Source organism: Melanotaenia boesemani, chromosome 5, assembly GCF_017639745.1.
Source record: "Melanotaenia boesemani isolate fMelBoe1 chromosome 5, fMelBoe1.pri, whole genome shotgun sequence".
Classification (NCBI taxonomy): domain Eukaryota; kingdom Metazoa; phylum Chordata; class Actinopteri; order Atheriniformes; family Melanotaeniidae; genus Melanotaenia; species Melanotaenia boesemani.
This window is the reverse complement of record NC_055686.1, coordinates 27,393,320-27,416,102: the sequence shown is the minus strand read 5'-3', so window position 1 is coordinate 27,416,102 and position 22,783 is coordinate 27,393,320. Positions and strand designations below refer to the sequence as shown.

Sequence of the window (22,783 nt, the reverse complement as noted above, 5' to 3'; positions counted from 1 at the left end):
CACAAGGCCCTAAATAAGTAAATCAGTGTTGTACCTTACATTTCATTCAATTCAATTCAGCTTTATTTGTACAGCACCACTTCACAACAACGTCATCTCAGGGCACAAATCAATTCAAGCCAATTCATAATAAATAATAGCCTAGTTAAGGAAAACCAGCAGATTGGATCAAATCTTAACTCTGATCCAGTCTGTCATCCTGATCCTGTGAGTCAACAGTGGAAAGGAAAAACTGCCTTTTAACAGGAGGAAAAACCTCCGGCAGAACCCGGTTCAGGGAGGACGGCCTTCTAGCTCGACTGGCTGGGATGGAGAGGGCAGCAAAGACAGATCAACAGACAGCAACATTCAGCCAGGAAGACCTGCTGAGAGAGGAGCAATATGTTGATGACACACTGTTATATGTTTATACATTATTTTATATTGTTGTTAAAATTTCTGTATGGACTACAAGGCATCCACTGAGTTTTTTATGGTGTAATTCCTTTTCCTTGTGTACATCTTTTCAGAAATATGTGGGGATCCAAAGGAGGACTCTGACTATAATAATGTCATTCCAGGCTTGCATACAGGTAAAGATATTCTGAGGAAACCTTGATTTCTTTTGGGAATCAGAAATAATGATATGGGGATCATGTATGGTCAGTGCTATCATTTATGGTTCTGAGTTCATACATCTGTTTTACTTTCATTTTATTTCAGGCCAATAATACGGTGTCATCTATAAAGCAACACAAAACCTGGATGACATGAAAAGCAGGATTTAAGTTTCAACATTTGTTGCAGCCATCCTTTACCTTTTTGTTGTGTAAATAATTGTGGCTCTGACTGAAGGAAGGCCATGAACTGTGACTTAAGATAATACAGTGGTAACCAGCATTGCATGTTTCCAGTGTCACCATGAGTAATTCTGAGCCAGATAAATGTCAGGGTTTTGGAGACTTTGTTTTAGATTGTAAAGTGCTACTTTATAGCAGGGGTGTCCAAAGTCGGTCCTAGAGGGCCACTGTCCTGCAGGTTTTCAGTGTTTCCTGTTTCAACACACCTGACTTGAATTAAGTAGATCCAGCAGCCCATTAAGTTTTGCACAGTGACCCATTGATTTGAGTCAGGTGGTTTTGGAGCAGGGACACATCAGAAACCTGCAGGATTGTGGCCCTTGAGGACCGGAGCTGGACACCCCTGCTTTATAGGACAGATTAGTTGTAAAATAGGTTTCATCACCACATAATTTCCTAGGCTAGCATGTTGCTTGCTGAGTCAAACTGGAAAGATTTCATTACATCAAAATTATTTTAACTGGAATTTATGTGAGTGGGGTAGTCTACTAAATGAAAAGGGTTCTGACATCTTAAAACTGGACCAATACACCCAGATAACATAAGTAGGGACTAACTTAAATCTGGATGTATATGCTGAATACCCATGTTATCCTCACCTGCGCCAGTTTTATATTTTCCTACATATATCTTTTTGTATAAACAGTAAATACAGTTTCAATTAATTAATCAATTAATACAATTTTAATTAATGAATAAAATAGTTCCAATTAACATATGTTTGTGTTTCTGATAGAACACATGCACAATAAATTCTTTATTAATTTTTACACATACAAGCAGTTGCTATAACTTATACGTGCAATAGTGAACTGGGAATCTGTACCACCTCTACTGTGTGCAATGCTTGTTTATATTGTTTTATTTAACTTCTCTTATTGTTATTATTGTTATATTTATTGCATTCTATTTGCCTCTATTTTGCTTTCTACTTGTATATATTGTGTCTTGTGCTTGTCCTGCTTTACTGTTGGTGTTGTATTGCTACTGGTACCCAAATTTCCCTGAGGGCTCTCCGAAGGGATTAATAAAGTATTTCTGTTCTATTCTATTCTATTCTATTCTATTCTATTCTATTCTTTTGTCAGACACTTCGATGCATCAGAAACTGTAACCCAAAAGCAGCCCATTAAGACAACATAAAGCATTTCCAGTCATTCTGCAAACATGCATTTTTTGCATAAAACTGCACAACTGCTGATAATGGAAATGTTGATGCAAAACAGATCCAGTTTTATTTTAATCAGCAGATTCAACCTGCTTCTGATGGAACAAAAAAGATTGTAAACTGACTGGGAAAATATATTTTCATAAACGTATAGTCATGGGGATTTTGTAGTTTCTGCTTCTACTCTGGTGTCTGTCACAGTTTCGGTCAACTTTTTCATCCCAAATATATATATTTTTTTTTACGTTTTTTGTATTTAAACTTCAGATTTAGCTTTGTTCCTTTTTAAACAGAGGTGCGACTCGTGCTTTACAGAGCAGGACAAGACTTAAAAGATGGATTCATTCAAAATATCCCCAAGATAAATTACAGCATATTTTTTTAACAAATGCTAAACAAGTCACATGTTAACATTAATAAGAATAGAGAGTTAATTATGAATGCTTTAAGAAAATATATGTTTAATATTAGTCTTAAAAGCAGATAGTGAGTCTGTATCCCAGACTGAAGCAGGAAGCCGGTTCTGCAGGACAGGAGCCTGAAATAAAAGGCTTTACCAGCCATTCTGGTCCCATGAATTCCTGGAACACGGAAACCGGCTACTGAAACCACAGTGTTCTTGCTAAGTGATGGGTAACAATAAGCTTGTTTAAGAAGCTTGGTGATTGGCCATTAAGGGATCTAAATGAGATGAGAGGGATTTTAAATTCAGTTCTAAATGTAACAGGAAACCAGAGGTTTTAAGAGGAGAAATGTGATCTGTGTGATGTCAGCACATTCAAATCATAGAGCTGAAAGCTGCACTTGTACAGAAATTATCATTATTTATTTTTATTTATTCATTTGTTTATTTTTATAAATTAACTACTACTACAGTACTTGGTGTGCTTATATCACAGAGAGGCTGTTCCAATGCTAAAACAATACATGAAAATAAGTTATAATAAAAGGCTGAGGCCTTTTTTAATATTAGATTATGATTATTATGACCAAAATAAATCAAGATTACAATATTACTGCGATATCTTTTGGAAATTAAGAACAAATACACAACTTTAATTAAATATACTCTTATACTTTCAAAATATTAACAACGCTTACCGAGAATAATACCACTCAGGTGATATCACTTGTTACAGCTTTAGTGCAGCTAATATATTCCTCTTCATGAGAATTAGAATGTATATGAATCTTTTTAAAATGCCCTCTACATCTTTACAGTTATGATTTACAGCATTTAACTGCATGAGTTGGAATAGCAATAACCAGTAAACAGTAAGGTCTGGCAGCACAATGCAACATGTATCGTTCGTATAAAGTAATAAAAGCCAAGAACAACGAAAGCGACCTTCTGATTGGCCTCCATTGCTGTTAGCCATGCTAGGCGTTTGGTCTAGACCCCGCATGCCCAGTGGTGGTCCTCCTTGCATCTGAATTTGCTGGACCATTCTAAAACTTCTGAGCCATACCAGCCCTGAACGAATCACTCAGTGGAAACGGGGCTTTAGACATTTAAGACTTGGAACAGATTAACTCCTCTTTGTCATTTATTTTGAACCACTTGTGTTGTCCTCCTCTGTCCATACCTCCAGATATGTCACAGTCACTTGTGACCTAGTTCTTATAACTGTTTTTTCACTTATCAGTAGTTTCTGCCAAAAATTAAATAATAAAATAAAAGACACAATTTTTCTTTCCTAATGGTTTAGAAACCAAATCCTGGCACCTTGCCTGTCACCCATTAAAAATGAATGTTTTATTGCATAAAAATGGGATTTTGCATATGTCCAACTGAAGCCAGAATTTAATAAAAAGTTTATTCTTGAACACAGATCTCTATTCAGCAGCTCCATGGACAATATTTGAATATTTATATAAGCACAGCAGTGTAGGCAAACTACAGTTTATGTCCCATTACATCATCACTAAAAACACTGGGTACTTGCAATAATAATAATAAAGATTAATTAAGTGCAGAATAACTATTTTATTTTATTTTATTTTATTGTAAAATGTTAACATGTTTCTCATTGAACATTGCTAAAGAATGCATCGCAGTGGTGTCATAACTTACTGACTATCTCTGTTTTATTATTTGTTTTTATTAATACAAATGTTTGCATTTTATTATACATGTATGATGAGCATGGCCACCTGTGCATAAAGCCATATAAAATTGCTATTCCCATACCATTTCCTTTAAAAAGAAAACAACCACAACACCCGCCCAAAAAAAAAAAAAAAAAAAAAAATACAAAAAAAGAGAAAAAAATGTAAAATGTTGTTCCTAGAATTTAAAAAGCATTATAAGAAATGATCCAGCCATCTAATATGAAATCAGCTCTGTTAAGAGAGAAAATAAACTTTATTTATAAGATTATGTTCACATTTTTCCTTAACTTAGCAATAAATAATAATACATTTGTTATTTGAGGTGGCAAATAGATAAAGATCTTAAAATCCTACAAATTAAAATGTTTTGTGTAATTATAAAGCATATTTATTTAGATAAATGTTTTCTTTTGCACATAGTGGATTTTGCACCTCTGATTTTGCATGCAGGTTGTTTGCATCTTTTGCTGTATTAAAGCAACTTTCCGAAAGCTGACAGAAAGGTCTTTCAGCAAAGCCTTTTCATGGCTGGTATACGTTTTTACTATTCAAATTAGTACAGCAGCCAGAACATGTAAAAAAATGGTCAAAATGATGTTTAAAGACTCAGAAAGATGGAACAGTCATGACTGTGATGAGGAAAAACCCTTCTTCTGTTATGATGGTGAGATTTTTTTAAAAGATTTATGAAGATAACACAACATTTAGCTTAATAGCCTGTAACAACTTGAACATGATTTTTTTTTTTTTTTTTTTGTTTTTGTTTTTTGTTTCAGGAACAGATAACGTGATCCTGATCAAAGAACAGATGAACTGGGAGAATGCCTTATACTACTGCAGGGAACACCACCGTGATCTGGTCACCATCACTAACCTGGATGAGCAGAGATGGGTCCAGGAGAAAACCAAGAACGCCACAACTCCATATGTCTGGACGGGACTGCGCTACACCTGCACTCTGGATTTCTGGTTCTGGGTCAGTAATCAGGCGGTCACCTATAAGAACTGGGCCTCAGGTCAAGATGGGAATGACTGTGACATGTCTGCAGCCATGGAGACAGGAGGAGAGCATAAGTGGTTCAAAATAAATGACAACAATAAGATGAATTTCATCTGTTCTAAATCTTAAACGTCTTTTCTGATCTTGAAGAAACCTGCATTTGCTGTAATGTGATTGGTTAGTCTTATGTTGTCACTATAATGAGTTCCCTTTAATCACCCATGTTGTTGTTATTACTGATCCTAGTGCTGTATCGACCTCCTCTGGCTCGATTAAAAAAAGAAAAAATAAATAAATAAAATAGATCTTTATGTTTTAAATCTAATGCATGTCATATTTTACTTAACCAGCCTGGTTTAAACGTGTCTGACCTGATGAAATTATCTAAGAGAATAGAGGACAGTAACTGCTTTCTTTTTTATGTTTTGGGGCCAGAATAAATCTATGTTATGTTCATAAAATATAAACCTTGCAGGGTTTAGATCCAAGGATTCAGGTCAACTAGTCCAGACCAGAGTCCAGACTAAACATGGAGAAGCAGCATTTAGCTGTTATGATTTATAGCATTTAACTGCATGAGTTGGAATAGCAATAAGCAAGTAAACACTAAGGTCTGGCAGCACAATGCGACATGTATCGTTCGTACAAAGTGATAAAAACCAAGAACAACAAAAACGAGCTTCTGATTGGCCTCCATTGCTGTTAGCCATGCTAGGCGTTTGGTCTAGACCCCGCATGCCCAGTGGTGGTCCTCCTTGCATCTGAATTTGCTGGACCATTCTAAAACTTCTGAGCCATACCAGCCCTGAACGAATCACTCAGTGGAAACAGGGCTTTAGACATTCAAGACTTGGAACAGATTAACTCCTCTTTGTCATTTATTTTGAACCACTTGTGTTGTCCTCCTCTCTCCATACCTCCAGATATGTCACAGTCACTTGTGACCTAGTTCTTATAGCGGACCCAGAATCAGAAATCCAGAACGCAGTTGTAGCTCAGTCCCATCCAGACATATGGGGTTTTGGTTTATAAAAGTAATTAAATCTTCAGCCCAAATAACACTGGATTATCTCACTCAAAATGTTTGATCACCACTTTTCACTGTGGTCTCTATGTGTAATTTATTCACCCAAACTGTCAGAACAGAACTTTCTTTTCACCGACCTATAAACACGCTGACCTGCTGCCTGTCAGTTATTTTCTTAACCGACACTCGACTGAACCAATCAGATATTTTAAATTCCTTTTGGCTCTGTACCGGTGGATGCAGCTACCTGTCAGAGAAAACAGAGAGAAAATGCACGATTAAAAAAAAAAGAAAAAGTTGCTGTTGCCAAATGTACAAAGATGATTACATAATTAATGTTTGCCTTCATCAGCTGTTGTGGATGATGATGATGATGATGATAATGATGATGATGATAGCAGAGGCTGTGGTACGCTGCACTGCTTTCACATCATTATATTTTTTGCGTAAAGAGACTCCTGATCCATACAAACCAGTTAGCGGTGAACACGCTAGTTGTTTACAAAGTTATGATGCAATGATAAAAAAAATAAATTAACAGCTGTTTAATACCTCAATGGTTTGTTTCATTACATTTATGAAATTAGGTGATGACGTCAATGTTTCCAGCAGAAGAACAGCTGGTTAACTGGTTATGTTCACTGGTTCAAAACATCTTCCTGTACGAAATCTTTTTATTGATAGTGGGAATTATTTTCAGTCATCATTAATCAACATCAACAGCAAGTCAGCAGCTTTCTCTTTGTTATTGGTTATGGGCTGATAGTCGGCTACTTTTGGGTCAAAATGTATTAGAGGCAGCTTCTAGGTGTTTATGGACAATATCCAGAAATAAAACACTTTTTTGAAATGTTTAAAAAGGAAGGCCACCATGTCTAAGCACCGTCAGAGAGGCTACGCTGTTGTAAGACTTGCAGAATGAGGTGTGACTTCCTGCTGAAACCACAAACCAGCCAGGAAAATACATCAAGTTGATGGTAGCACATGTCCCTCTAAAATCCCAATAACCTGCCTCTACATCAACAATGACATCTCATGCGATTACCAGTCTCATGGGCATAGGAGACTGTTTTTTCACTTATCAGTAGTTTCTGCCAAAAATTAAATAATAAAATAAAAGACACAATTTTTCTTTCCTAATGGTTTAGAAACCAAATCCTGGCACCTTGCCTGTCACCCATTAAAAATGAATGTTTTATTGCATAAAAATGGGATTTTGCATATGTCCAACTGAAGCCAGACTTTAATAAAAAGTTTTTTCTTGAACACAGATCTCTATTCAGCAGCTCCATGGACAATATTTGAATATTTACATAAGCACAGCAGTGTAGGCAAACTACAGTTTATGTCCCAGTGCAGAATAACTATTTTATTTAATTTAATTTTATTTTATTTTATTCTAAAATGTTAACATGTTTCTCATTGAACATTGCTAATGAATGCATCACAGTGGTGTCATAACTTACTGACTATCTCTTTTTTATTATATGTTTTTATTAACAGAAATGTTTGCATTTTGTTATACATGTATGAGCATGGCCACCTGTGCATAAAGCCATATAAAATTGCTATTTCCATACCATTTCCTTTAAAAAGAAAACAACCACAACACCCCCCCCCCCCCCCCCCAAAAAAATAAAAGATACAAAAAAAGAGAAAAAATGTAAAATGTTGTTCCTAGAATTTAAAAAGCATTATAAGAAATGATCCAGCCATCTAATATGAAATCAGCTCTGTTAAGAGAGAAAATAAACTTTATTTATAAGATTATGTTCACATTTTTCCTCAACTTAGCAATAAATAATAATACATTTGTTATTTGAGGTGGCAAATAGATAAAGATCTTAAAATCCTACAAATTAAAATGTTTTGTGTAATTATAAGGCATATTTATTTAGATAAATGTTTCTTTTGTACATAGTGGATTTTGCACCTCTGATTTTGCATGCAGGTTGTTTGCGTCTTTTGCTGTATTAAAGCAACTTTCCGAAAGCTGACAGAAAGGTCATTCAGCAAAGCCTTTTCATGGCTGGTATACGTTTTTACTATTCAAATTAGTACAGCAGCCAGAACATGTAAAAAACATGTAACGTGAAAATGCATTACTGTATATATTTAGAGCGTTTCCCATCTACTCTCCAGAACAGAAGGTAAAGACATCAGTGGACAGAGGAGTGAGGACAGAGAGGAAACCAGGATGTAAGTAAAGATCTGTAATAAGTAAGATGAATGAAGTGTTTTACGTAATGCTAATAAAGTTTTGTGATATAATCTTTAAATTGTTCTACATAAATCAAAAAATACAACTGCTGAGTTCAAAGAAAGTATTTTCAGTAAATTCCTCTTACTGACAGTAAACTTGTTCGATGACGTTTTAGAAGTTTATGCTTTAAAGAAATTACGATTAAAGGTAAAATTCTACTGTATGTACTCATTAACTTTTAGATGGTATTATTACTTAATTTATAAAAGTACAACACTTGAATATACTTTATTTTAATCAGAGCACTTGAAAAATAGGCTCTTTTTCTATGTTGTGTGTCAGGGTTGGGCGGAACGATACACATATCGATATTATCAATACCAAGTCTTCATTTCTTTATTTTTTCTTTTTTTTTTCTTTTTTTTATTATTTTATTACATTGATGTTATTTTATATTTCCAAAGAATAAAATAATAATTAAAATCTCCCAGTTCTGCCATTTAGTTTTTAATAAATATTGTTTCATTTAACAAAAATCTTTATGATCAATACAAAAGGCAAGCATATTCTATCTTTCTCAGCATAACCAGGATTAAATAATACTGCATTACAATAACCTCTTTTTAAAGGCAGTAAAAGCAAAAGAAAAATGACTGAAACAACCTCAGTTTTTTTCCACTGAATTCAGTAAATATTTTCAGTATTTCTGTAGCAACGGCAGCATCTAGTTGAACATATTGTTTTACACAAATTCAGAAAGAGGCAGCTGTGATGTGTTCAACCTTCTGGAAGGACTGCAGATATACACACACCATGTTCTTTTCTTTCCTTCTTCTTTCTATCTTTCACCATAAAATCCTTTTAGCAAGTTTACAGGTTTTGCATTTTTCCCCTAAATGTAAAAGTAAGTGTTTGAAATCACTGCATTTGTCTCAACAGTAAGGTATATAAGTCCAGTCGAACAGAGAAAGTGGAAACATGCAGCTGAGTCTGTTTCTACTCAACCTGGTTGGTAAGTAGATCCACGGCAAACTTAGAAGTCAGACCCCTCATTAAGTCAGTCTAATAGTGAGTGTTTTAGAAGACATGAGCTGATTTGTCTTGCAGGGAGATTTAATGGCTGTTTTCTCTTCTTTTAGGTCAATGTTGTTTCACCACATGTCTCCTCTATGAGTATCGCTATATTAAAGATAAGATGACGTGGTCCGTAGCCCAGCAGTACTGCAGGAACAAATACACTGACCTGGCCACAGTGGCAAACATGACAGACATGAAGAGACTCTATAAATCCACCATGATGCAGGGCGGCGAAGCGTGGATTGGTCTGTACAAAGATGTAAAGCGGACCTGGCACTGGTCTCTGCCTGGTGTGGAGTTCAATGACAATATGACAAACTGGCAACAAGGAGAAGGAAATGTAACAGGAACTGAGAACTGTGGGTTTATAAATAAAGTTTTCAAGTGGGGAGATGATCCTTGTGTAGGAAAGGACCATTTTTTTCTCTGTTTTAATGGTAAGAAAAGCATCTTACATAAATTCTGAAGTTCAACAGATAAAACTAGAGATTGTTTATTATTTCATTTCCACATTAAGAAATTAACAGAACTAAGAGATGTTACGGTTATAAGAGGAAAATATGGGTTCTTGAGTTTCTGATACCAGAGCTGATGCCATTAACTTTATGTTTGAAAGATGTAAACTATGACACGAGTTTGTCTCTTTATTCCACAGAAAGCAATCCATCTCAGAAAATCTATTTGATTGAAGAAAATAAAGCCTGGTGGGAAGCTCAGAGATATTGTAGAGAGAAACACACAGACCTGGTCGGTGGAGTAGACCAGCTACAAGATGAAGAACTGAAGAGACTGGTGAACAGCAGTGACAATAATATTTTTTATATCGGCCTGTTCAAAGACAGCTGGAGATGGTCTGATGGGAGCAGTTTTTCTTTCAGACAGTGGAACGTGTCAATCACAGAGTACAATGTTCATATTCATATAGCAGATTTATGGTTTGGTTTATGTTTTTAAAACACAAGAGTGTTTTAAAATGAGTTTCCTTTATTTGTTTTCATGTAGTCCTCAGAGCCAAACCACAGACCAATGTGCTGTGATGGTGAAAGACTCAGAAAGATGGAACAGTCGTAGCTGTAATGAGGAAAAACCCTTCTTCTGTTATGATGGTGAGTTTTTTTTAAAAGATTTATGAAGATAACACATCATTTAGCTTAATACCTGGTAACAGCTTGAGCATGATTTTTTGTTTGTTTGTTTGTTTCCTGAACAGATAAAGTGATCCTTATCCGACAACAGATGAACTGGGAGAATGCCTTATACTACTGCAGGGAACACCACCGTGATCTGGTCACCATCACTAACCTGGATGAGCAGAGATGGGTCCAGGAGAAAACCAAGAATGCCACAACTCCATATGTCTGGACGGGACTGCGCTACACCTGCACTCTGGATTTCTGGTTCTGGGTCAGTAATCAGGCGGTCACCTATAAGAACTGGGCCTCAGGTCAAGATGGGAATGACTGTGACATGTCTGGAGCCATGGAGACAGGAGGAGAGCATAAGTGGTTCAAAATAAATGACAACGACAAGATGAATTTCATCTGTTCTAAATCTTAAACGTCTTTACTGATCTTGAAGAAACCTGCATTTGCTGTAATGTGATTGGTTAGTCTTATGTTGTCAATATAATGAGTTCCCTTTAATCACCTATGTTGTTGTTATTACTGAACCTAGTGCTGTATCGACCTCCTCTGGCTCGATTAAAAAAAGAAAAAAGAAAATTAAATAAAATAAATCTTTATGTTTAAATCTAATGCATGTCATATTTTACTTAACCAGCCTGGTTTAAACGTGTCTGACCTGATGAAATTATCTAAGAGAATAGAAGACAGTAACTGCTTTCTTTTTTATGTTTTGGGCCCAGAATAAATCTATGCTTTGTTCATACAATATAAACCTTGCAGGGTTTAGATCCAAGGATTCAGGTCAACTAGTCCAGACCAGAGTCCAGACTAAACATGGAAAAGCAGCATTTAGCTGTTATGCTGCAACAAATTATTAGTGGAGATTAAACTTTCAGCAAGTGTAGACACTTTTAAATTCAGATTAAAAATGTGTTTTTTTTTTTCTTTTTATCCAGATTTAAATTCAGAAAACTTTATTAGTCCCTAAAGGGCAATTCATTTCATGCATCTGTGTATATCTGCATGGGGTCCTTTACCTTTTCTAGACTAATGTGTTTTCTTTTAATCATTTTGATATACATGTTTTATACATTTTTCATATTTTATCATGTGTTATGTACATCAGTATAATTGTGTTTTAACATGATTTTTAATGGTTTAAGGGCTGTTTGTACTTCTGTTTATATATCCTTTCTATTATATATAACCCATTTGATTTCTTGGTGTATGAAATGAGTGATATAAATAAACTTGCTTTGCCTTCACTTCTTTAAAAAGTGCCTGGGATGACTAATGATGTGAATTAGTGCCATATTAACTAATGCTATGAAAAGAAAATAAACTGGCATGACAATTTCAACATACCAGACATTTTACACCTTTAATTTACCGTCTCTGCTAAAACGAGAGGTTTGTCAATGTTTAGATGATGCAGTCTTTGGTGAAGAAATAATTCAGGGAATGAGTTAATATCTAACAAAAAAAAAACTTATTGCACATTTGAATACTTGTCATGTATTTAATATTATAGAAAACAAAGAAAACACTGTTACACAAACAAAATATATATGTACAAAAAGTGCTTTTTATTTTGATGGCGGGAGTCACAAAATGAAGCCACTATTTCTTGTACAGAATTTAGTGTCTTTAACAGATCAAATGATTATTTAATTAGCAGACCTGTCACAATATTTCAGGCACAATCAATGTGTTTTACAGCCAGTGTACATGCCAACGAACGACTCCTAGAGGCAATGTGAAAATTCACAATACTTTACAATAAAATATAATGTATTAAATCAACAGTTGACACACTAAAGATAAAAAAAGATATTTGGCTGCTGTTTCAGTTCTATCAGCAGCTAAAGTGACATCTGACTCCTTCATCCCACCAGACTGGGATTTTACTGGCAGTAGAAAGTGAGAACATTCTGCTGGTTTCCTCGTATCAGCACCGCAGGGCAGTGAAGGCCACAGGTCAGACTGTCCAGCCAGGCCATGTACAGTGCACTGGGGCAGTCACTGTGTGGCACAGGGAGGCTCCTGGAAACCACATCACATTAAAAATAAATAAATAAATAACTCACTGTCATGATAAAGCTTAAATATTCCCTTTGCAACAAGGCACATTTTGTACTAAATAAGCTATTTCTAAAGCCTCTGATGATCCAAACTTAAATAATGTAAAGTACTCACACAAGCACAAGAGCAGTATGTTGTGAGTTCTTCCGGATGATTTCATTCAGCCTTACTTTCCTCTCAGACTGCAAAAAGAGGAGAGCGAACAAACTTAGTCACACAGAGGAGAGGAGAAGTGTGATCCAGATGTAGACATTTACACAGTGGACAGTATGGTTTACCTTGAGTTTAAAGGACTCAAACACTTCATCAGATATTTTCCATGGGGCTGTTTGTCTCAGTTCCTGCACTGAGACTCCTTCTTGCTGTTCATCATACAGCCTGAAGGGGGCAACACTGTCCACAAACCTGCTCAGGCTGCAAAGCAACATGAAGAAGAAACAAAATATTAAAATTATATATTTAGTTGTTTTGAATTAGAATTAGATAATTTTTTTTTAATTATTAAAGCCACACTTTAAAAATTTTGTCACAATTTACATGTGTGCTATGACTCATTACAGTGATAGCAAAGGATTTTCTGGCATACTTCCTGGCTTGAGGGTGTCTGTCACTGTCCGTCATGACTATAACGTCATTAAAATCCAGACGGAACCTCTTCAGCAGAGCGATCATCCTGAAAGAAAATATCAAAGATTCAGATTTGCTTTACACCAAATATCCACTCATAAGCCAACAGCTTGTACAGGTGTGATATCAGTAGAGACTGTTTGATAACCTAGCGACAGATTTTATTATTAATGGGACAAAAAGACTAGTCAGTTTATTCATTTCATGAATTCTGCATTCACATTTAATTTGTCATTTGATTCATTTTCTTCATGAGGAGTTCAAAATGTGTTTCTAGAAGTTTTGGTCAAATTTAATGTTAGTAAATCAGGAGAACCTACTCATTGCGTCCTTCCTCCATGTTTTGTTCATCTCCCACAATGAAAACCCTGACCTTTGTAGTGGATTTTATTTATCAAAGATCACACACTAAGTGAGAATCAAACAAAGTACTTTAATTAAGAGCTGATCAGCAATGAGAGTCACATAGTCAGAAAGATCTGCTAAGTGAGTCTGAAGAGATACATGTGTGCTTGGTTAATATAGCCAGAGCATGATCTGATAACATCGAGGTCGAAGGTCATTGTAGTAAACCCCTCATAGCCTGGTACAAGGAAGAAAAGAAAAGGGGGAAGGGGAGCTCACTAAATCCTTATCTGGGTACACAGTCATTCTCCTCCCTGAGTAAAACATAAGCCAAGCTTTAACAATGCAAAGTGTAGTCTACAGAATATAAGGGTTATGTGTAAATTTTCCATTACAATCCACCCCTTTGATTAAAATGCAACATATTAATCACACATAAAGAGAAAATTTACTCAAAGAACTCCAAATCACCAGCGTCATCATATGGAGAAGTATCTGCTGGAACATAATGATGAAAATAGAAAGTGAACGTTCCGTTAAGCATACACTTGATGAGAGGAAGGACACAGCAAAATACAATCAGAACACAGGAGAAAAATGCAAGAACCACTAGTAAACCAGTCCCAGAAATTCCACCCCTTAGAGGGTAAATTAACATCGCTGCAGCCATGCAGAGTGTCCCAGAGATCAGTAAGGGCATCATGGATCACAGACAAGCTAGCAGATAAGCCAGATAACATGTTCCAGACCACTTGACAGGAAGGTAAATATAAGAGTGTCTGTAACATGTCTAAACCATATACTGAGGACATCCAAAGCCGGTATCTGATGGGATGTAAGACCAAGTGGTGTTAAGAACAGAGTTATTGTACATAGGAAGGTCAGGAAGGTGCTGTAAGGTTAAACCCTAACCTAAGCCCCACTCTGTAGAAGGAGAACAGTCAGGGAATAAATCACAAGGATTTAAGGTGAACGAGTCAGAGCGTTTGGGGCAAGGTGAGGATATACATGAGACTGCAATAATACGCTGACAAACTAGAGTGTCCTAAAAAGAATAGTGCATCTGTCCCATTTCGCTAAAAACAAAGAGATGGAGAAAAATACGATCTCTTAAGCGGAAAACAGTTTTGGATGAAACACAAGTAGAGTTTGTATTGCTGGAAAATTCAGGGGGCCTCCTCCAGGAGAGGGGAGGGCTGGTGTGGTCAGGTAATGTTCCTAGGGTGTAATCTATTACCCATGATCAGAGTTCACAAAGTGGTATTCAGAGGGACTGGATATGGAATGAAAACTGATTGAGAGGGTGTGGCATGTGGCACCAGTCCACAAACATAACAACTGTCATTTGTCAATTTATGAGCAGACATGTTAGCACCAAAGATCATCAGTGTTGTCATGATGCTGAAGGGTGTGGTCATCAGAGCAGGTCAATTTTCCTGCATTCATGAGGATCCTTAAAGTTCATTTTAAAATTGTTTGGAAAACACTAATTGTTTTGGAGATTTTTATTAATGCTTTCAACTCCAAGATGGTATGGACTCAAACCCAAATGGAATTTCTTTCAATAATGTGTCCATCATCAGCCAATTTTTCGCTCGAGCAACTCTTTTCTCTTTTAGTCTTTTACAAATCCCTTTTTTCATTGTTATTGTTATTTTCATAAGAGAATCAGTTTAAAATATCCATGGATATCAGACCAATATGAAACAAGTTTTTAATTTTCTTCTGGTATCTCAATGGTCATTTTATAGTGCATTTTCTTGTTTTAATGCATAGCTAACAATGACCTAAAAGTCATTTTACCTGTCTCAACATTTGTTGTTTTAGTTTTTTAAAGTTTTCTTTATTTTACTGAAAGTAATTTGCATACAGTTACATCTGATGACAGTTAATAGAGGAGCTCCTTTAATGTAATTTAATTTATACATCAGCATTTTCTTTAGGTCTTAGGAATTTCCCTCTAAGCAATTTATTTATTAATTCATCTGTTTTCAGACAGATTTCAGATTCTTAGTTTGCTTGACTGAAAAATAAATCTATTATGCCTTCAGTTTGTATCTTTAAAACTGTTTCAAATTCAATCCTTGTTTAATATAGATTATAGTTACAGTACCAAGAGTACTAAAACCTTAACTTAAGCCATTTGTGAAAGATAAAAATTTAAATAATCAGGACCCAGAGACACATGAACAGTTTTGGTGCAAATCACGCACACACTTAAAGTTCTCAGGAAATCAGGGGACTTGCAGTTTGCATCACCACAGAGAACAAACAGGGAAACTGCTGTTCGGTATTTACAGAAATGCACATAAGGATCAGTATGTTGGCATTTCCACCTCTGGCAGGAAGGTTTTACTCACTCTCACTACTTCAGCTGTAGGAATGAGAGAGATACCATCTTATCAGATCCTGGGTCAACGGTTAGACGGTAATCTGGAGAAAATATAAATTCATGTGTCAGTGAGTAACAATTAGGATGGTCTGAAGGGATCAAATAGATAAAACATTATTTTCATCTCGTTTTACTCATTTTCTTTCTCCTTTATAAATGAGCCGATCAGTGTTGGATAACTGAGGAAAGGTTGTTGCCACCAGCTCACTAAACATGTTCTGTTCTTTCTAAATCATGAAAACAAAACAAGACAGGGTTAGTAACTCATCATGTCATGTTATGTGATGTCAGTAGCAAGCAAGTACTTCGTTGCAGTGAGCGTGTGTGTATTTGTGCATGTAAATGCGTCTCTCTTTCCAGCTGTGAACGAGTCTATTGTGTGGGAAATGTCTAGAAGTGAAGCTTTCTTCGGTTTACTCTTTAACACTTTCTTTCCATAAAAGATGTAGATCTGCTTAACTTCAGTAGCTATATTAACAAAGTTTTGCATCAAGTCATTAATTATTTATAGTATGAAATCAGAACAGTCTCACCATTATTGTTTTAACTGGTCACATGACTGCCTCCATCTCCGAGTCAGCTCTGCCGTGGACCAGTCAGATGGCCAACCGCCTTTTGATTTTTATGGCCAATGACCCTTTTCACCACATGGATGTTCTCTCTCTGGTCAGTAGAACCGGATGGTTTTCCAACCTCGGGCCCCCAGCACCCACCTCTCTGTTCGCCCCTCAAAGTCCAGCGGCCACGCCACCTCGGAGCTGGTCGAAGAGCTCTTGTCCTGGTTTGTCCTCTGAATAAACGCATGATCAGGAGCGTTGTGAAGGATGGTGTTCTACCATCGAAAAACAGATGTTTACACGTCCATCAAACATCTGGTTTTAGTCTCTTTGGAACTAGAAGCAGAGGAACTCTTGTGGTAAATGCTGGAGTATCCTCTGTCTTTGTTTCTTGAATCATATAGAGTATCAGGTGGAGCTGGTAGGAATGGGCATCCGTATCAGTTCATAGGACATGGTGGTGATAGAAAGTTTATATACATATATATATATATATATATATATATATATATATATATATCAGTGGGTCTCTGCTGACTTTTATCCCGGCGGAAGAACTGAGTCGGGTCAGGTGTGCAGCCTGTGAGCTTCAGGAGAGGGTGTCTCCGACAGAGACGGAGGGAGGAGGAAAAGAAAAAAAAGGAAAATAGGGTCAATATTTATCCTATAGAGATTATGTATGTGTCTGAGGAAAGATGCAAGGGTTTTCTCTCAAAGATTTGACAATGCTAAAAGTAAATCTTCAGTGTGTGTATGTGTGTGTATAAGCAAAAGCATTCTTCATTGCAAGCAAAGTGTTGTTCAGATTTAACAGATCTAATTTCCTTTAAGGTAAAAATTGTTCATGTTTGACAAGTTTAAAAAAAAACACACAAATTAAGTAGAAAGAATGCAATAAAATTAAAGTATTGTGATGAAGGTGTCCATAAGAAAAGAATGAAATTCTTATAAAAATATTTTATAAATGCAAATACAAGTCAGCTGAGACTCAAAAACTATAGTTTTTCAGATAGACCTATGGATAAAATGTTCTATTTTTTCTTTCCAAACAGACAACCAGCTTTTACAACCTGAAGGTGTCCTTGTGTGTATTAAGTATTCTGGAGCAGAGCAAAACATTTCCTCAGCCTGATCAGATCATTTTTCATTATCTGGATCTTTTCCAGGTGTAAATTTTAGCATCTCCTTCTAATTTAGTTTTTTACTGCTAAAAGTACCCATTTTATTTCTTCATGAGATTTCTCATATCCTACTTAAACTGTTAGACAGAGCTTCATTATTACCAACGTGTCCTCTCTCTCTGCTGCTTCGGAATGTGAGAGAATCTCCAACCACACACACACTCACACACTCTTTGACTCTTTTTGTTATCTTCTTATTTGGTTTCATTATTCTTTCCTTTTATGCTTCAGCAATACGCTTATTTTATTTATTATATATTTATTTCTTCTTTATTTATTTTATAAGGTGCACCTATTTGAAATATTTATGTATTTATTATATTACTTATATTTATGCCCTTAACTATTATTGTTTGGCCCTTTTATTTATTTATTTTTTCCTTTGTTACATATTGGGGGGTCCCATTCACCCTCCTTCTCCTTACCAGCTGTGTTCCCATTATGCAACTAGGACGTCTCCAAGTTGGATTTTTCTCACTTCGAGTAGTCCACACTCAGGCACAAAAATTACTAAAAAGCCTCTTATTTCCACCAAAGTTTTCACTTCGATGCCGGACTTGACCTACCCTACCTCAGTAGAATAGTGACCTACCCTGCTTTCGCAGAATAGTGAAAACCTATCTTGTCTTCCCAAGATAGTGGGACCCTACCCTATTTTCATAAGATAGTGAGAGAAGGAGTGGTAAATGCGACTCCGATATGAAAACTTCTCACCGTGTGTGATTTTGGGTGCTGCTCCACACGCAGACTTCGTTCTGGATATCAGTGGTGCCTGAACGGAGTCCCTCTGCCGTCCCCTGACGGTTAAGGCTGACCCAGGGGCTGAAGTATCCTTCAGGATGAGCAATCACGGGTTCTGGTCCTCCGGTCAGTCACTCAAGATATCCTGCCGACAACGCCAAATTGTAGTGGGATTTTATTTATCAAAGATCACACACTAAGTGAGAATCAAACAAAGTACTTTAATTAAGAGCTGATCAGCAATGAGAGTCACATAGTCAGAAAGATCTGCTAAGTGAGTCTGAAGAGATACATGTGTGCTTGGTTAATATAGCCAGAGCATGATCTGATAACATCGAGGTCGAAGGTCATTGTAGTAAACCCCTCATAGCCTGGTACAAGTAAGAAAAGAAAAGGGGGAAGGGGAGCTCACTAAATCCTTATCTGGGTACACAGTCATTCTCCTCCCTGAGTAAAACATAAGCCAAGCTTTAACAATGCAAAGTGTAGTCTACAGAATATAAGGGTTATGTGTAAATTTTCCATTACACCTTACACCTGCGCCAGCGTTTCCTCCTGGTGAGCAGGTAAGGCACCAGTAAAGTCAAACCTTAAAGGAGAAAAATTAAATTACAAAATGAGGAAAGCAGGACAGGGAGAATTAGTCTAAAAATAGTCTAAAACTAGAAGAACCTGCAGGAGTTGAATGAAATAATGGAAACATTGGGTTAAATTACAATTTTACAACATTAGCAACTGCTTAAATACATGAAGGCATGGGGTCATATAAGGACACCAGTATGACAGCAGGAAGAAGACCCACCAGATATTTGATTATGATAAGATGTGATGGTTATGAATGCCAAAGTGTTTGAGTGTTCTGTGCCCCTAGTTTCAGCTTTTAACTAAGCTGAGTAAAAGAAATTAAAAGGCAGCATTACAGGGTCAAAAGAATTCCCTGTTTATGCACATACACACACACACAATTGCTTCCACGTTTGGGATGAAGCAGCCAATAATAAAGGCTCCCTTAAATGACACACATGCATCTTTAAAATGAAAACATCTCGTAGGATGATGCATGGCAGACGACATTCTTCTGTTATCTCATTTCTCATCTGGCTGTTTTTGTTTTTGAGTTCCACCTTCTGTCATGAACTGGACCTGCCTGAGCAAGTATTTCCTTGTTTATGTTATGCCAGCATGACTTTACACTCAATTCGATTAAACATTTAACACTTTGGCTGTTTTTTTTTATTAAGGAAAGACCCTCTTTGGAGGTTGGAAAGGTCATTTTATGAAATATATTGTTGGACAGATCAACAATAAAACAAATCTCTTTGCAAAATGAAAAACTAAATAAGATGAAATGAAATTTCTTTGTCAGTCTCTGTGGAGAAATAATAAATTAAGAACATTTATGAAGGACATGGTTGGATTACATAGATAAAGTATAAATTGCACACATGTATTAAATGTTTATGTACCATTAAGAGTCTTATTTATATCCAGTCATCAGCTTCCTTTTTTTCAGGCCAGTCCCTGTCAGAAACTGAATAAAATATGATTCTATGTTTTTGATTAAACATGTCACCCATCTGTATTCTCCAGACTAACCTCCATCATCTGCTATCCAGTACACATCGATGGTCTTCTTCCCCTGGTGATTCTGAAACACCGTCTTGGTCTGCTCACTGTTGCCTTCATCAGAAATGTCATCAGCTGCAAAATCGACAATATAAAGACGTAATGCAGCCTGAGGTGTGCAGGAATTAAAGCACAAGGAAAGATGTGGCATCGTTGCAACATCAACAAGTAACTACCTAACATTACAATGCTCTGCTTTCATATCTCCATACTGACGTCCACATGTCTACTCCTACATTAAAGATGCAACTTAGATACATACTTGAACTAATTTAAGTATTTTCACGTGAGTACCTGATGATTAATATGTCACTGTTTTCATTTCCACTCACATACAGGTGATGCTAGTGTCTATGAGTCAATCAAAAACGCTGAAAACACACAACATGGTACAGTATAAACTTTGATTAATGCAGTCATCAATTAATGGTGGTGTTTTAACTTTACACCAGCAGAAACATTATAATTTCAGGTGGTTGGGCAGATGAGGACAGAAATGTCTGCTCATTCAGCTCGTACATGATGGACAGAGGAGTGAGAACTTCTGTATCTTATGAAGTAGAAACAGAAGGAAGACTCAACTGAAAAAGCAGGACCCAAACGCTAACTTTTATTTTGTGGATATAAAAACATCGACTTAGTCAGACATCATACCTGTACTATTATTTTGTTTTTTATCAGTTTCAAACTGATACGACCAGAGTTTATCAAATCACTTCAATCGTTTTTACAGACTCAAGGCCCTAAATAAGTAAATCAGTGTTGTACCTTACATTTCATTCAATTCAGTTCAGCTTTATTTGTACAGCACCACTTCACAACAACGTCATCTCAGGGCACGAATCAATTCAAGGCAATTCATAATAAATAATAGCCTAGTTAAGGAAAACCAGCAGATTGGATCAAATCTTAACTCTGATCCAGTCTGTCATCCTGAGCCTGTGAGTCAACAGTGGAAAGGAAAAACTGCCTTTTAACAGGAAGGAAAAACCTCCGGCAGAACCCGGTTCAGGGAGGACGGCCTTCTAGCTCGACTGGCTGGGATGGAGAGGGCAGCAAAAACAGATCAACAGACAGCAACATTCAGCCAGGAAGACCTGCTGAGAGATGAGCAATATGTTGATGACACACTGTTATATGTTTATACATTATTTTATATTGTTGTTAAAGTTTCTGTATGGACTACAAGGCATCCACTGAGTTTTTTATGGTGTAATTCCTTTTCCTTGTGTACATCTTTTCAGAAATATGTGGGGATCCAAAGGAGGACTCTGACTATAATAATGTCATTCCAGGCATGCATACAGGTAAAGATATTCTGAGGAAACCTTGATTTCTTTTGGGAATCAGAAATAATGATATGGGGATCATGTATGGTCAGTGCTATCATTTATGGTTCTGAGTTCATACATCTGTTTTACTTTCATTTTATTTCAGGCCAATAATACGGTTTCATCTATAAAGCAACACAAAACCTGGATGACATGAAAAGCAGGATTTAAGTTTCAACATTTGTTGCAGCCATCCTTTACCTTTTTGTTGTGTAAATAATTGTGGCTCTGACTGAAGGAAGGCCATGAACTGTGACTTAAGATAATGAATGAAATGAAATGAAATGAAATGAAATGAAATGAAATGAAAAATACTTTATTAATCCCAAAGGGAAATTCAATATTGTAGTAGTAGTAATTTTTTTTTTTTTTTTTTTTTTTTTTTTTTTTTAAAAATAATACAGTGGTAACCAGCATTGCATGTTTCCAGTGTCACCATGAGTAATTCTGAGCCACGCTGTAAAAAAAAAAAAACTGTAAAAAAACGGTGAAAGTACTGGCAGCAAAGTTTCCAAACGAAAACCGTAAAATTACAGTAAATAACCGTATCACAGAACTACATACAAAACTGTAAAAATACAGAAGTAGGTTTTACAGTAAAAAATACTTAAAATACAGTATAACCATAGTTGATAAATGCCCATTATACTTAAAAATAACGGATATGTCAAGTAAAAAAACATTAAAAATCAGATTATTTTCAGGTTAATCCCTGTAATTTTACAGTATTCAAAAGACTGTAATAAAACGGTAAAAGTACTGGCAGCTAGGTTTCCATATGGATACCGTAAAATTACAGTAAATAACCATATCACAGAACTACATACAATAACTCTAAAAATACAGGAGTAGATTTTACAGTCAAGATTAATTAAAATACAGTATATTAAAGTTAATAAATACCAATTACACTGTAAAATAACATATATATTATGTCCAAACACATTAAAATCAGATACCTTCCTGGTTAATCTCTGTAATTTCACGGTACAAATTATATATTTTAGGAAATAGCCATGTTTATTTAAAGTAATTTCATGTTAAAATACTATTTTCCCATATACAATAACAAGGTTATAATGTATAAAAACAAACAGTTCATTAAACTAAAGATAAATGTCTGCAAATTTGTAGTATTAATCTGTCATTTTAGAGAATAGTAGATTAAAAAAAACAACCATAGAACAGTGTAAAAAAGACATATATATTACAATACATCAAAAATGGCTACATCTAAGGCCAAGCCCTGTAAATTAAGCATATTTAGTAGTAATTTCCTGAAACTGTCATATCCATCTACTGACTTGCTGTGTAATTGTGGTCTCCCCAAGTAAAAAAAAAAACAAAAAAA

At 35.9% G+C, this 22,783-nt stretch overlaps 2 protein-coding genes and 1 long non-coding RNA gene across 5 annotated transcripts in view; 2 read left to right on the top strand and 1 right to left on the bottom strand.

Moving 5' to 3' along the window:
* The window catches only part of LOC121639986 (Fc receptor-like protein 5), a 907,115-nt gene that overhangs the window by 32,464 nt on the left and 851,868 nt on the right, over positions 1-22,783 (top strand). The gene's annotated exons all lie outside the window — the stretch shown is intronic.
* Positions 8,193-11,355, top strand: LOC121640041 (C-type mannose receptor 2-like). 2 transcript variants are annotated; one of them, XM_041985712.1, is made up of 6 exons: positions 8,193-8,345; positions 9,289-9,361; positions 9,489-9,863; positions 10,082-10,328; positions 10,429-10,532; positions 10,637-11,355. In XM_041985712.1, the coding sequence occupies exons 2-6, from the start codon at positions 9,328-9,330 to the stop codon at positions 10,981-10,983; spliced, it is 1,107 nt and encodes a 368-aa protein (XP_041841646.1). In that variant the 5' UTR covers positions 8,193-8,345; positions 9,289-9,327; the 3' UTR covers positions 10,984-11,355. The 2 variants fall into 2 exon arrangements, with proteins under 2 accessions (XP_041841646.1, XP_041841647.1); XM_041985713.1 differs by lacking the exon at positions 8,193-8,345 and having other exon boundaries at positions 8,952-9,361.
* On the bottom strand, positions 12,162-12,982 carry LOC121640092. The gene is made up of 3 exons (XR_006010346.1): positions 12,911-12,982; positions 12,747-12,814; positions 12,162-12,593 (listed from the first exon to the last, which is right to left on the bottom strand). It is a non-coding gene; the product is annotated as an uncharacterized LOC121640092 (long non-coding RNA).

What these genes read in the sequence shown, in the direction of transcription:
- LOC121640041 (XM_041985712.1), top strand. Translation starts at nt 9,328, where the DNA reads ATGCAGCTGAGTCTGTTTCTACTCAACCTGGTTG. An exon ending in GTTTCTACTCAACCTGGTTG is followed by an intron (nt 9,362 to 9,488) that starts GTAAGTAGATCC and finishes CTCTTCTTTTAG; the next exon opens with GTCAATGTTGTTTCACCACA. An exon ending in ACCCTTCTTCTGTTATGATG is followed by an intron (nt 10,533 to 10,636) that starts GTGAGTTTTTTT and finishes TTTCCTGAACAG; the next exon opens with ATAAAGTGATCCTTATCCGA.